Here is a 14,248-nt window from a genome sequence, read left to right on the forward strand (position 1 = left end):
TCCAAACGCAACTCATCCTTCTGCCTTCTCACCAAAGCCACTCCACCTCTGGGGGCCCCACGTCGTATCAATTCATCCAAAGAGGAAGACCTCAGAGTCATCGACTTTTCACTTTCCGTTATTACCTACATTCAGTGACTCCCCATGCTATGTAAACGCCACTATTTACAAACTTCTCATATATTTTACTTCCTCCCATCTCCACTGTCATTTTAGTGTAGGCCCCAACAACTTCTCCAAACCTTCCCAGCGGCCTCACAACCAGTCTCTGCTGTCTCATTCCCTGCTAGTATTGGGTGGGCCAAAAAGTTTGTTTGGTTTTTCCCATACGATGGCTCTGGTAGCGCTTAGTTGTCTTTAACTTCATTTGAAACATTTTTGTTAGATTGTATTGTGACAGCTGTCATATCAGCATGCATTAAAAAAAAAAAAAGGGTGAATTTTTGTGTAGCCATTTTAATACTGAGGACAGAAGAAAAAAAGCAACATTTTCGGCATACTATGCTTTATTATTACAAGAAAGGTAAAAATGCAACTGAAACACAAAAAAATATTTGTACAGTGTATGGAGAAGGTGCTGTGACTGATCGAACGTGTCAAAAGTGGTCTGCGAAGTTCTGTACTGGAGATTTTCTGCTGGACAATGCTCCAAGGTCGGGGAGACCAGTTGAAGTTGACAGGGATCAAATCGAGACATTAATTGAGAACAATCAATGTTATATCACATGGGAGACAGCCAACATACTCAAAATATCCAAATCAAGCGCTGAAATCATTTGCACCAGCTTGGTTATGTAAATCGCTTTGATGTTTGGGTTCCATGTAAATTAAGCGAAAAAAAACCTTCTTGACCGTATTTCTGCATGAGATTCTCTGCTGAAACGTAACGAAACGTTCCGTTTTTAAAACAAATTGTGACAGGTGATGAAAAGTGGATACTGTACAATAATGTGGAATGGAAGAGATCGTGGGGCAAGTGAATGAACCACCACCAATCACACCGAAGGCTGGTCTTCATCCAAAGAAGGTGATGTTGTGTATATGGTGGGATTGGAAGGGAGTCCTCTATTATGAGCCCCTTCCAGAAACCAAATGATTAATTCCAACAAGTACTGCTCTCAATTAGACCAAATGAAAGCAGCACTCGACGAAAAGTGTCCAGAATTAGTCAAAAGAAAATGCATAATCTTCCATCAGGATTAACGCAAAACCACACGTTTCTTTGATGACCAGGCAAAAACTGTTACAGCTTGGCTGGGAAGTTCTGATTAATCCGCCATATTCACCAGACATTGCACCTTCAGATTTCCATTTATTTCGGTCTTTACAAAAGTCTCTTAATGGAAAAAATTTCAATCCCCTGGAAGACTGTAAAAGGCACCTGAAACAGTTCTTTGCTCAGAAAGATAAAAAGTTTTAGGAAGGTGGAATTATGAAGTTGCCTGAAAAATGGCAGAAGGTAGTGGTACAAAACTGTGAATATGTTGTTCAATAAAGTTCTTGGTGAAAATGAAAAATGTGTCTTTTATTTTTATTTAAAAACCAAAGGAACTTCGTCTTTTAAACACCAAGCCAATACATCAGCCACATGACCACCAAACTTCCTTCTGAAAGTCTGGATCCCATCAGGTTACTTATTCCCTTGTTTAAAATCCTTCAATGGGACTTCCCTGGTGGTCCAGTGGTAAACAATCTGCCTTACAATGCAGGCGACAAGGGTTCCATCCCTGGTCAGGGAACTAAGATCCCACATGCTGCAAGGCAACTAAGCCTGCACACCACAACTACTGAGCTCGCGGGCCTCAACTAGAGAGCCTGCATGCCACAAACTACAGAGCTCATGCACCTTGGAGCCTGCGCACCACAACTAGAGAGAAGCCCGTGTGCCGCAACAAAGAGCCCGTGTACCGCAACAAAAGATCCCGCGTGCCGCAACTAAGACCTGACGCAGCCAAAAGAATCCTTCAATGTCATGCCTCACCTACAGGATTTAGTCCAAAACCCTTAGCATGTCATAAAAGGCCTCCTGTGATGTGGCCTCTGCTAACCTCCCAGCTTCATCCCGTGCTCTTTCCTCACATTCTCCTATCCATCAGCTCTGTCTCTCACTTGCTTATCTTGCACGTGCTTCTCTCCTTTGCTTGGAAGGTATTCCCGTCACCCATCAAACCTAACAAACACCTGTTCACCCTGATACTACAGCTTGAGCGTTACACTTCCTTGGTGCACCTTCTCAGATGCCCCACGGTGTTCCTTCCTCCTGCTCTCATGCTCATCTCTAGTAGGCTATCTATCATATCACTATTTTACCATATTCTTTCCCTCCTGTTGGATTGGGATTCCCCAAAGGGAGGAACTTTTTTGTATTGTTGAAGTGTATGTCACTGGCACGTAGCACACTGCCCAGCACGTATCAGAGTTTAAAAAACACTAAGTGTGTCTTCACCTACTACAGAGGTCCCAGTCTTTCTTACTTTTCATGCCTTTGCATTTAAGACAGAACACCATGAGCTCCCACTATAAATGGCAATGAATTAAGGTGGAGTGAGGGGAAAGTTAATCTGTTCGATTTGGGAAAAGAATTATGCTAGTTTCTTACTGGTGAATGGCAATACCTTTGATTTGATTTAAATGTTGACAGAGTTATAGCTCTAACAACAGTTAAGGAGGTAGTGTCTTGTCACCCGACAAACACTAAACAGCAGGGCCATAAAGGAAACCAGGAAAGTCAACAAATTAATAGGCAAAAAAATTATGGGGAAGGTGAAAATTAAAAAGTCAGGGGTTAGCCTAGGTATTACTAAAGTCCAGTGTTAGCAACTGAGCCTAATTTTAGGCAGATTTCCCATGAAATAAACAGAACTGGTTACACAATCCCATCTGTAAAAATTACAATAAGTAGGCACACTTACCAATACAAATAAATAATTTTAGATTATAAATTTTAAGGGACCAGGTGCTTTCACTATAAAAGTGCAAGATATTTAAATGTGGCTACATATTCAAATAAAACAGTAATCATTTACATATAATTCCTAAAAATAGAATTACTGTTTAGCCAGATATTCTATAACTAATCACAGAGAGTTCAGAGTGCAGAATAGCTGAATTACTGATTCACAATGCAAAGTCATTTTCATTTTGTTAAAAAAAAAAAAGGCAGCATTTGTTTTTTGGTTTAAACACAGAGAGTCTAAAACTGAATTTTTCAGGTGTCCTCTGTCAAAAATGTCAGTACTTCCAAACTAGGTCCTGCATATTTGTGTTTCCTTCCTTTTCCATATCAGATACTGCAGTGTTCTCACTGCAGCCCAGATTTTATAGCCTGATCTTTTCATAAGCTCTCCCTAAAAGTGCTAACTGGAGCTATCTACAAAAGCTATTAACAAAACAAACTCACCAGACCACATCTACCTAAAATGACTTCTTCCCTTAGGACTGAGATGGGAAGGCTGGAGAACTCTCTCATACTTGATAATGCAATTTTAACGCTCCACTCAGCATTATGACACTAGACTAATCTCCTGTACAATTTTGGTAGTTCCAGCTATGAGATTCCCTACAGTATTTGGTAATATAACTTCCAGAAAATTAACTACATTTAACATTGAACAAACAAATTGAATTTAGCAATTCTATACAGGATACTTTAATACTTTTAACTGTTAGAAGAACCCACTGGAGAACTGATGGAAATATGATCATCATATATAGGAAGCCAGGGATTACTATTAACCTAAAAATGTGAAAATTTTATAGTTTCCAAATTAGTTAGTACAAACAAGTGACATATATATCAAAACAGGTCCACTATTATAAAATGTCACTCACCATCTCCAGCAGGAAGTCCTCTCTCTTTTTTTTCATCACATTTGTTGCATTCACTGAAGTAAAGCAGCAGGAACATATCCAAGAGTACCCAAATCAAGGAGGTGGCTAGGACCACCTTGCAATATGCAAATTTTCTCATGGCACTTTAAGTCAAATGCAAAATTTTAAAATATATATATATATAAATATACAAAGATCATGAAAATTATTCCAATCCAGTTTCATCAGAAATCACGTTCATAACCTATAGAAAAAAAAGAAAAAAGATTAACTTAAAAATTCAGAACCTAAAAAAGAACCAATGGATTAATTCAATATGAATATGAAATTTTACTATGAAGAATAAGTTTTAAAATCAGACTTGAAAGAATACTTGTAAAATATATAAAAATAGTTAACAAGAACATGCAAATAACTCCTACAAATCAATATACACAATCCAATAGAAAAATGGGTAAAGGACGTAAACAAGCACTTTGCAGAAAGGAAACCTGAATAGCCAATAAACAAGTGAAAAGGTGCTCGATTCATTACAATGAGGAAAATTCAAATTAAAACAGTGAGCTACTATCTTATATCCATCAAACACATGGGGCTTAAATGCCTTCTATTCAATTGCTGTATTAAACACTAAAGCAAAAGCTAAGCCATTAACTGCCACAGGAGTTTAAGAAACCAGTAATTCCCAGTCCATTTTAACCACTCACATTCAGTTCCCAGGGTCCAAGGATTTATATGAGTTCTCCTAGTAGCTTTTCTAGAGCAGTTTAATTGGAATGATTCTTATCCCTCTGTCCCACTGAATCCCATTCTAAAAATGCTAGTCACCAGCCATTCAGAAACAAGACTCATGGAAAGTATAACAGAAAAGAAAAGGGTATCGAAAGATCTGAGCCCTAGTCCTGGCTCTGACAGTAATTTTACAGACTTCCCTGATGTTTAGTTTCTATCCACCCCCCCCCACCCCCAATCTGTTAAAATATCATGAGAAAATGACTGGAGGAACTGTCCTTTGGGATAGCTAGACCAGAAACACTTCTGGCACATACGGCACTCATCTGGGGGAGCTCTGGAGCAGTCCGAGGGACCTCAGAGAGGTAAGGAGTCATCCCACCGAGCCGCTGACACCGAGGCTCAAAGGTCTGTGTCACTGCTGATCAGGAGACAGATGAGCCAAGTGCATTCAGGGGAGTGGATGGAGGAAACACACACTGGGCACAGGTGAAAGCCAATGAGCAGATGCTCTGAAGGGCTGGGCTGATGGGCAGCACAGCAGCTTCTTACAAGGGCAGTTTTATGTAGCATGTTCCATGGTGGGCAGTAGAGATGTCTCTACCTAAACAATCCAGAGCAGGCCAGAGAGTTTATTTATGAAAAAGATACAATAGTTCTTTCCTACTTCACAAGGTGGCTAAACAGCAACCTGAAAAGCACCCCAAAATACCAAGTAATACTTAATAAATGTAAAGTATTATTTCTGTTCATCTCTCTGGGGACTTTGATCTCTTGCCTATTGGCCTCCTTTCATCAAACCAACACTCCCTGACTGCACAGTGAGAACAGGGATGCTACTGTCATATTCTTGCCTCAAAATCATACTTACTCAATATCTGTCACATGCAGTGAGCAACAACTGACATCTGTGGTGACTAGGGTGAGGGGAAGAGCAAAAGCATTATAATGCACAGTGTCACGGAGCAACAGTTCTCTCCAGGGAAGCGAGATACATATTATATATGTATACATTTCAAGCCACTTTACATGAAAGGCTACCTCTTTTGGTCACTGGCAAAGCAAGCAGTCGAACTGCCAGTGCAATAGCTGGGATTCAAATGTAGTTTTGTGTTCTCTAAAATCTGCTGATTGTTATTTTTTTCAATGCTTACAGCCCAGAACACTTAAATGTAAATCTTTATAACTCTGTACTCATTCCTATTTAATTTTTCCAAGGCAGCACAATTAGATTCTAAAACTGAAGATGAAATGCAGTGGGTGTGTGTGTATTTGGGAGAGCGGTACAGAGAAAGCAGGACGTGTAGAGAGAAAGGAGGATAAAGGAGAGGCAAACATCTTTGAGACCTTGAGTTATGTAGAGATTCCTTACATGGTAACAATAAAATGCACAAATCATTTAAAAAGATTGATAAGTTGGACTTTATAATTAAAATCTGCTCTTCAAAAGACAGTTAAAAAAATAAAAAACAAGTCACATATTGGGAGAAAATATTTACAAATTACGTATCTGATAATTACTTGTATCCAGACCATATAAAGAACTCTCCAAATACAATTTTTAAAAATCCTAATCCAATACAATGGGCAAAAGGTTTGAACTGTTGCTTTACCAAAACAGTGATACAGGTGGCAAAAGAGCACAAGAAAAGATGTTCAACATCATTAGCTATTAGGGAACTGCAAGTTAAGACCACAATGAAACACCACTATGCACCAATATAAACAGTGAAAGGAAAAAAGAAAACTACCAAGTGCTATCAAGGAACTGCTGCAACTGGACCTCTAATACATTGCCAGTGGAATGCACAATGGTACAGTCTCTCTGGAAAACAGTTTGGTAGTTTATTCCCACAAGAAATCTGCAATTCCATTCTTAGCTATTTACTTAAGAGAAAGGAAAACGTACGTCTACACAAAGGCTTGTACACAAATCTTTATAGCAGCTTAATCATAATCATCAAAATCTGGAAACAATCCAAATGTCCATCACCTGGTGAATGGATAAACAAATCGTGGTACACCAAACAGTGAAATACTACTACCCAGAAATCCAGCAATCAAAAAGAACTCTTGATATATATGCAATAATACTGATGAATCTCAAAAGCTTTATGCTAAGTGAAAGTGGTCAGTCACAAAAGGCTGCATACTGTATACTGTATGATTCCATTTATATGAGACAAATCAGATCAGTGGTTGCCAGGGGCTGTGGAAAAGTAGAGGACTGCTCTCAAAGGGCCGTGAAGGAACTTGTGATAATGAAAACATTCCATCTCTTGCTTGTGGTGGCGGCGGTCATTTTGTCCAAACCGGTACGACTACACCTAAAAGGGTGAATTTTACTGTACATAGATAAATACAGGAGAGGTGAGGATCCTTCAAAGAAACAATTCCAATTTTAGGAGAAAAACTGTTGTGTATTTCTTCAAGTGATACATACCAGAATTTATCTTGGAAATTATTAAAAGCTCAGAGTTTTTGTCTCAACCACAATAGATTAAAACCTTCCATGTGAAATGCATTTAACTCCTTAATTATTTTAGAAGCTATAAAACCTGAATTAATGTCAAAGTACAGTGATCAATTATATCAGTAAACTTCTGATTCTATCCTACGTGTCATATGCCAAGTTCTTCCAAAGGTTGATCAGTATTTTCTAGGGCTAAATAATTATTTTCTCTTACTCCATATACTTCTAGCCAAGGCTCTCCAGAAATTTCAAGCCTAAAAAGAGAGTCTCAGCTCAAAAGCAGCTTTGGAGAAAATAGAAGCATCATTCTCCTGGACCTAAAACTTCAGTCTTCTGAGTATGTTAAGGTGCTTATCTCCCCTCTCCCAAGAACACTGAATTCTCAGGCACCTACACCTAGAATCACTAATTTTGCACTGTACTGACCAGGCAGAGGTATGAGATGAGACCCTTCAATAGATCTATTCATTTAATTTGTAGCCGAAATTTCTGCCAGAAAAACTAAAAAGACTTTAAAAAATGATATTTATCCTCTAACATTGCAAAGAGAAGCAAGATTATTTTATTTACTAATTATATATTCCATTTGCTCTATTTCTCAGAACTATAATGAAACCTATTCATTCACTTATTATTATTTCATACATTCAAAACACACAAACTCAGTAAATGTAGGGAATGTGTCAAATGCAAGGAATACAAACATGAACAAAATATTCCTTCCCTTACGAAGTTTAGAGTTGGCTCCAGGAAAGCAGGCATTAGTCGAACACTCACATAAACGTGAAATTTCAATCGTGATAACTGCTTTGGAGGGAGGTACACAGCACTATACACATCTGTAACAGAGATCTGACTTTGTCAAAAAGGCTTCCCTGAGGAAAACATGATTTGAAGAGAAAATGAGCATTTGGGGCAGTGAGTAGCAAGGACTCTACAGCAGGAAGGAGCCCAACACTCAAAGGCCAGTGGATCAAAGACAAAAGACGTGAAAACTGTGATTGCGACAAAGCTGGAGCTGCATAAAAGTGGGCAGATTCAAGAGGTATTAAGGGACAAACTCAATGGGATTTAAGGATGAGTCAGGTGCGGGTAAAGAGGAGGAAATCCTGGCCTGTACAAGTGGATGCAGAGTGTTGCCAGTCATAGAAACAGGGACCGGTAAAAGAGGACCAATTTTTGGAAAGGAGGAAAAGATTGGAAGAAATGTAAGTTTGACTTTGGACATGCTGAGTATGAGGTACCTCTGATACCCTCAAAGAGATGTTAACCACAGCTGAGTTTGAGTTTGTGTTAACCACACAAAAGTTTGAGGCTCAAAGTGGGGTTCTCTGTATATCTCTGTAAAGATATACAGACAGAAGCCCCTGCTCTTGTGCAACTTTGTAGGGGCAGACAGACTAAAAAAAAATCAATACATGAAATAATTTTTGTGGAGTGTAATTTCCCTCCTAAAGTGTGGGCTGGACTTAGGGACTTGCTTCTAACCAATAGAATATGGTGGAAGTAATGAGGTGTGATTTCAAGACTAGTCATAAAGCACAATTCTTCCCAGCTCTCTCTCAGATCACACACTCTGGGGAAAGCCAGCACCATGTCAGAAGGACACTCAAACATCCCTATAAAGAGGTCCATGTGCTGAGAAACTGAAACCTCCTGCCAACAAAGAGTACTCTCTTGCGAGGCATGGAAGTGAACCACTTTGGAAGCAGACCCAGTCAAGCCTTCATCTTGACTGCAACATCATATAAGATCCTGAGTCAATACCACCTTGCTAAGCTACTCCTGCATTCCTGACCCAAAGAAAATATGAGATAATAAATGTTTATTGTTTAAAGCCATTAAGTTTTGAGGCAGTTAGGTAGTTCATTACTTATCAATAGAGAACTTCAACAGAAAACTAGGACTAGAAAGGAAATTCTTTAACTTATAGCAAATATATTTAATGATGGGATTCCCGATGCATTTCTGTAACATTGTAAATAAGAAAAGTTATGCATCCTCACTTCAATCTGATATTGTACTGGAGGTCTAAACAATAAGACAAGAAAAGGAATAAGAATTAGGGGATTAAAAAGAGACAAAATTATCTGCAGATAGCATGTCTTCTATATAGAAACTCTAAAAGAAATCAATAAATAAACCATTAGAGCTAATTCATTATTTCATCAAGGTTGCTGAATACAAGGTGAACATATAACATCAATCATGCTTCTTCATGATAATAACTAATTAGAATATATAAAGGAAAACAAATCACATTCAAAGCAGCTATAAAAACGCTAAGGTATTTGGAAATAAACTTAACAAAATATGTGCAAGACATGGAGAAAATTGTGGAGCTTTGTCGAAGGACATAAAAGAACACCTGACTAATGGATAGATGCACCATGTTCAGGAAAAACAAACAAGCAACTTCTTCCCTAAATTAATTTAATTCTAATCAAAACACAAATGAAACCTCTAGGGACTGGATTTATCATAAAGCAGAAGTATCTACAGCCATGTGGTACCCCAAAACAAACCTAAACATGTGTGGAAAATTGGAAAGGTGCTACTATAAATCAGAGCAGAAAACTGATAAAGGAACAAATAGCTTTCCAAATGGTAAAAAATAAATTTAGATCTTACCATATACCAATAACAAAAGTAAATCTATGAATAGATAATAACTGAAGCCAAAGTTGTCAAAACAAAGTAGCAGCTATTCTGGCCTATTACATTTCTGCCACTGTCTTTGAGTTGTCTAGTGATTATTAATTAAAACTTAACACTGAAAAGGCTCATTCACTAGCTTAAAAAATGTACCAATTTTTAGGTATTAGCGTATGTAACAAAATGATGCCCACATTCAATATAAATTTGGATATTCTCTTTCCTTAATTATTTCCCAGGTGTTACCCCAAGTTTAAAGGTTGGTGGAACAAGCTTATCATTTGGGGTATCCAAAGTACAGACTCCTATAAAATTTACTGGCTGAAATGTTTTAATTTAGAGTATTCAGTGTTTGGTATCTTAAGTGGAATGTCAGTTTCCAAGGTGATAAACAGACTTAGCTTCTAGCAATACCTTTAAAAGTGAATATTTTTCCTAGTTACAAAGTAATATATGCTCAATACAAAGAACTTGGCAAACACAGAGAAGTAAAATAAAAGATACAAAGCCATCTATAAACCCCCATCCCAGTTAAACACTATTACCAGTGGGATAAGTGCCCTCCCAGTCATTCAGAATAGCTCATAGATACATCGTTTTAAAGCAAGTTTGTAATGTCTATTTTGACTCAAACATTTTAATGTCTTAAATGTCCCTATCAGGGAGAAAAGAATGCAATGGCTGTGACTATAAAGGGGTAGCAGGAGAGACCTTTGTGGTGATGCTGTTGTGATTTTTTTTTAATTACAGTAATACGCTCAACAGACATTTCTAACCTCTCTTTCCACCCCAACCACTGAGTATCCTGTCTTAGGCAACAAATGTCTTAATGGTCACTTCAAAATAGCCCTGATACCCACAAAGCTACGTCAAAATGCCACATATTGTTTTATACTTAAAGAACAGACATAAAATAGACACAAACCGAGGTGGCTTCCTGGCTCATGATTCTGACTTGTGCTCTCCCCACCCTCCCCCAAGGATTTCTTCTGGTAACAGACCTAGCCCACTGGCCACAGGATAGCCAAATGACCTGGCCAGGCCAACCACAGGACCTCACCCCTTGGCTTCCCGAGTCACAGAGCTGGAAGCCTGTGCTAATCTAGCACTGCAGTCAGCTACACTGCCCAACATGTAGAGAAAGCTGACCTGCAGTCCAAGAGGATGAGCCCAGAGGCACACAGGACGAGAGGCAAAGGTGACAGAGCCCCTGACTCTACTTTGGCTTCTGTGAACACCCAGGAATCCTTCTATTAATCCCCTTTTCTGTTTATGACAGTTTGAATTGGGTTCCTAACACACATCTGGGATGGCCACTGGGGGGATGGGGGGTAGGGGACAGAGGAGACCTACAGGTAAAAATTAAACAGGTTCTGGTCCACTGGCGAGGTTCCCCTCTACTAGTCATAAACAATTATACATTATGAGGCAGACTACACTATTTGAAAAGATACTTTTTAATGCCCCAAATCACAAAAACATATCAAATATCAAAAGTAGGTATAGGGGCTTCCCTGGTGGCGCAGGGATTGAGAATCTGCCTGCCAATGCAGGGGACACGGGTTCAAGCCCTGGTCTGGGAAGATCCCACATGCCGCGGAGCAACTAGGCCCGTGAGCCACAACTACTGAGCCTGTGCTCCGCAACAAGAGAGGCCACGATAGTGAGAGGCCCGCGCACCGCGATGAAGAGTGGCCCCCGCTTGCCACAACTAGAGAAAGCCCTAGCACAGAAACGAAGACCCAACATAGCAATCAATCAATCAATCAATAAATCTTTAAAAAAAAAAAAAGTAGGTATAAAACAAATCACAGATATAAAGGATCACAACACAACATACACATGTATCCACCACTCAGTTTAAGAATAAGAACATGACCTTTAAAGTTCCCTCTCCAATACCATCTCTTCCCTAGCTCCTCAAAAACTACCTCTATTCTGAACTTAACATTCTTTCTTTTCCTGATAGTTTTGCCTCACTGTTATCCTTAAAAATGCCTTGTTTACATTTTCTGTTTCTGAACTGCTTATAAATGGAAAAATCTGAGACCTGCTTTTCTTCTAACACTACGTTCCTGAGAACCATCCATTTGTTGCATGTAGTTGCAGTCAGTTCATTTTCACTACTGTCTAATATTCAATTGGCTTATATAATTATACACTATGAGGCTTTACCACAGTTTATCCCTTCTACCCTTAATAAACGTGGTTATTTCTAGGTTTCTGTTATTACAAGCAGTACTGCTATGAATATTCCTGAACACATTTTCTGGAACAAACGTGCCAGGGGTCAGCAAACTTCATCTGCAAAGGGCCAGATTGTAAACATTTTAGGCTTTGTGGGACATAAGATCTCTACTGCAACCACTCAAATCTGGTGTTGTACCACAAAAGCAGCCATAAGTGATATGTAACCAAGTAAGTGTGACAGTATTCCAATAGAACTTTATTTATGGACACTGAAATTTGAATCTCATGTAGTTTTCATATTACAAATTATGAAATATTATTTTTATTTTTTTAACCATTTAAAGATGTTAAAAACCTTTCTTAATTCATAAGTTGTCACACCAACCCTGATCTAGAGTACATACCTAGGGGAATTAGGTCATAGGGTATACATATTTTCAATATGACTAATATGGCAAATTTGTTTTCCCAGGTGTTTGAAACAAATCAGAAAGAAAAATGAGAGCTCTGGATGCATTATAACCTTGGCAACAGTTATTGATGTCAAACTATTTTATTTTTTTACAATCTGGTAAGTGTGTAGTTGTTATCTTAATGTAGTTTTAATCTGCATTTTCCCACCATCTCTGACATTACTGGTCATTCCATTTCCTCTTCTCTAATGTACCTACTGAAGTTTAGTCCATTATTCTATTGGGTGGGGTCGTTTTGTCTTTTTCCTATTAATTTGTGAAGATCTTTATACAGTCTAGATTCTAATCCATGTCAGTTACATGTACTACAAGTAACTTTTCCAGTTTATAGCTTATCTTTTTAACAAGAGGTGTCTTTTATTATTTTATTTTTTTTCTTTTTGACTGCGCCACACAGTTTGCGGGATCCTAGTTCCCCAACCAGGGATTGAACCCGGGCCCTAAGCAATGAGAGCTCGGAGTTCTAATCACTGGACTGCCAGGGAATTCCCAAGAGGTGTCTTTTATAGTTCGCATTTTCTATGTCTTAAGAAACTCTTCTCTATCTAGAGATCATTAAAAATAATGTTTTAATGTCTAAAAATTTTAAAGTTTTACCTTTCCAGTTTAAGTAGAGATTCAATGTCATCTTCTTCCATGTGGATAACCAATTGTCCCAGTGCTATTTATGGAAAAGTTCATCCTCTCCCTAGAAGTATGCAATGCCAACTTTGTCATAAACCAGGTTTCTGAGGTTCTATGTTCTGTTCCATTGGTCTGTCTATCCCTACACCACATGGCTGTCTTAATTATTACAGCTTTATAATAATTTTTGATACACAGTAAAGCAAGTATTCTCACCTTTCACTACTTGAGGAGAGCCTTGGCTACTTCTGACCCACTGGCCTTCCTTAGCTATGACCACCATTTAATTACTTAAAATGATATTCCATCTACTGCAAAAGAAATCTAGTAGTTAAAAGTGCTTACATGTCTATGGTAGAACAATTCTACTGTTCTGAAAAATAAACCAATTACAAATTCATAAAGGTCATAAAAAAAGAAGTTGGAGATGAAAAGAGGAATTCAAGAGAAGTCTAAAAGAAAAGTTCTAAAAATGTTTTTCAAAATGACAGCACTATTAAAATAAATGCACAGGGGCTTCCCTGGTGGCGCAGTGGTTGAGAATCTGCCTGCCAATGCAGGGGACACGGGTTCAAGCCTTGGTCTGGGAAGATCCCACACGCCGCGGAGCAACTGGGCCCGTAAGCCACAATTACTAAGCCTGCGCATCTGGAGCCTGTGCTCCGCTACAAGAGAGGCCGCGACAGTGAGAGGCCCGCGCACCGCGATGAAGAGTGGCCCCCGCTTGCCACAACTAGAGAAAGCCCTTGCACAGAAACGAAGACTCAATACAGCCATAAATAAATAAATAAATAAATTTAAATTAAAAAAAAATAAATGCACAGCACCTAACCTTTATGTCTACTATATTGTTATTCCTTAAAAAAAATGGCTTCAGTATTTTAGAGTCACAATCATTCCATGCTGTCTGGATATTTATTGAGTCTTAGCCAACTGTGTTCTTGATACCATGTCAGACACTGTAGATGGGAGGAGAATGAAGGCAGTGATCCACACCACAGAAGCTGTTATCACACTATTAAATACCAGTGTAAGAGACACGCCATTCACATTACAAAAGAGAAACATCAACTCAGGAAACCTGGCAGGAAAAAGACATCCAGATAGGGAAGTTTCTAAGTAGGTTTTATCAGGCAGTGTAAGATACTCAACTTTTCTGCAACAAGGTTTTCTTCAAATTTTTTTCTATAGTTGTTTTGTTTCTGTCTCTCTTTAGCTAAATCCCTTTAAGGGCTTCCCGATGTCCTGTTATTTTGTTCTAAAGAACACT

The 14,248-nt window shown here is 38.6% G+C and overlaps 1 protein-coding gene across 1 annotated transcript in view; it reads right to left on the reverse strand.

Moving 5' to 3' along the window:
• The window catches only part of GALNT1 (polypeptide N-acetylgalactosaminyltransferase 1), a 126,525-nt gene that overhangs the window by 65,145 nt on the left and 47,132 nt on the right, over positions 1-14,248 (reverse strand). Inside the window, exon 3 of the mRNA XM_061169499.1 lies at positions 3,832-4,075. Within this exon, the coding sequence (XP_061025482.1) occupies positions 3,832-3,970 (139 nt within the window). The 5' untranslated portion in view covers positions 3,971-4,075. The remainder of the gene's footprint in view (positions 1-3,831; positions 4,076-14,248) is intronic.

The sequence above is a fragment of the Eubalaena glacialis genome, chromosome 15 (assembly GCF_028564815.1).
Source record: "Eubalaena glacialis isolate mEubGla1 chromosome 15, mEubGla1.1.hap2.+ XY, whole genome shotgun sequence".
NCBI classification, from domain to species: Eukaryota; Metazoa; Chordata; class Mammalia; order Artiodactyla; family Balaenidae; genus Eubalaena; species Eubalaena glacialis.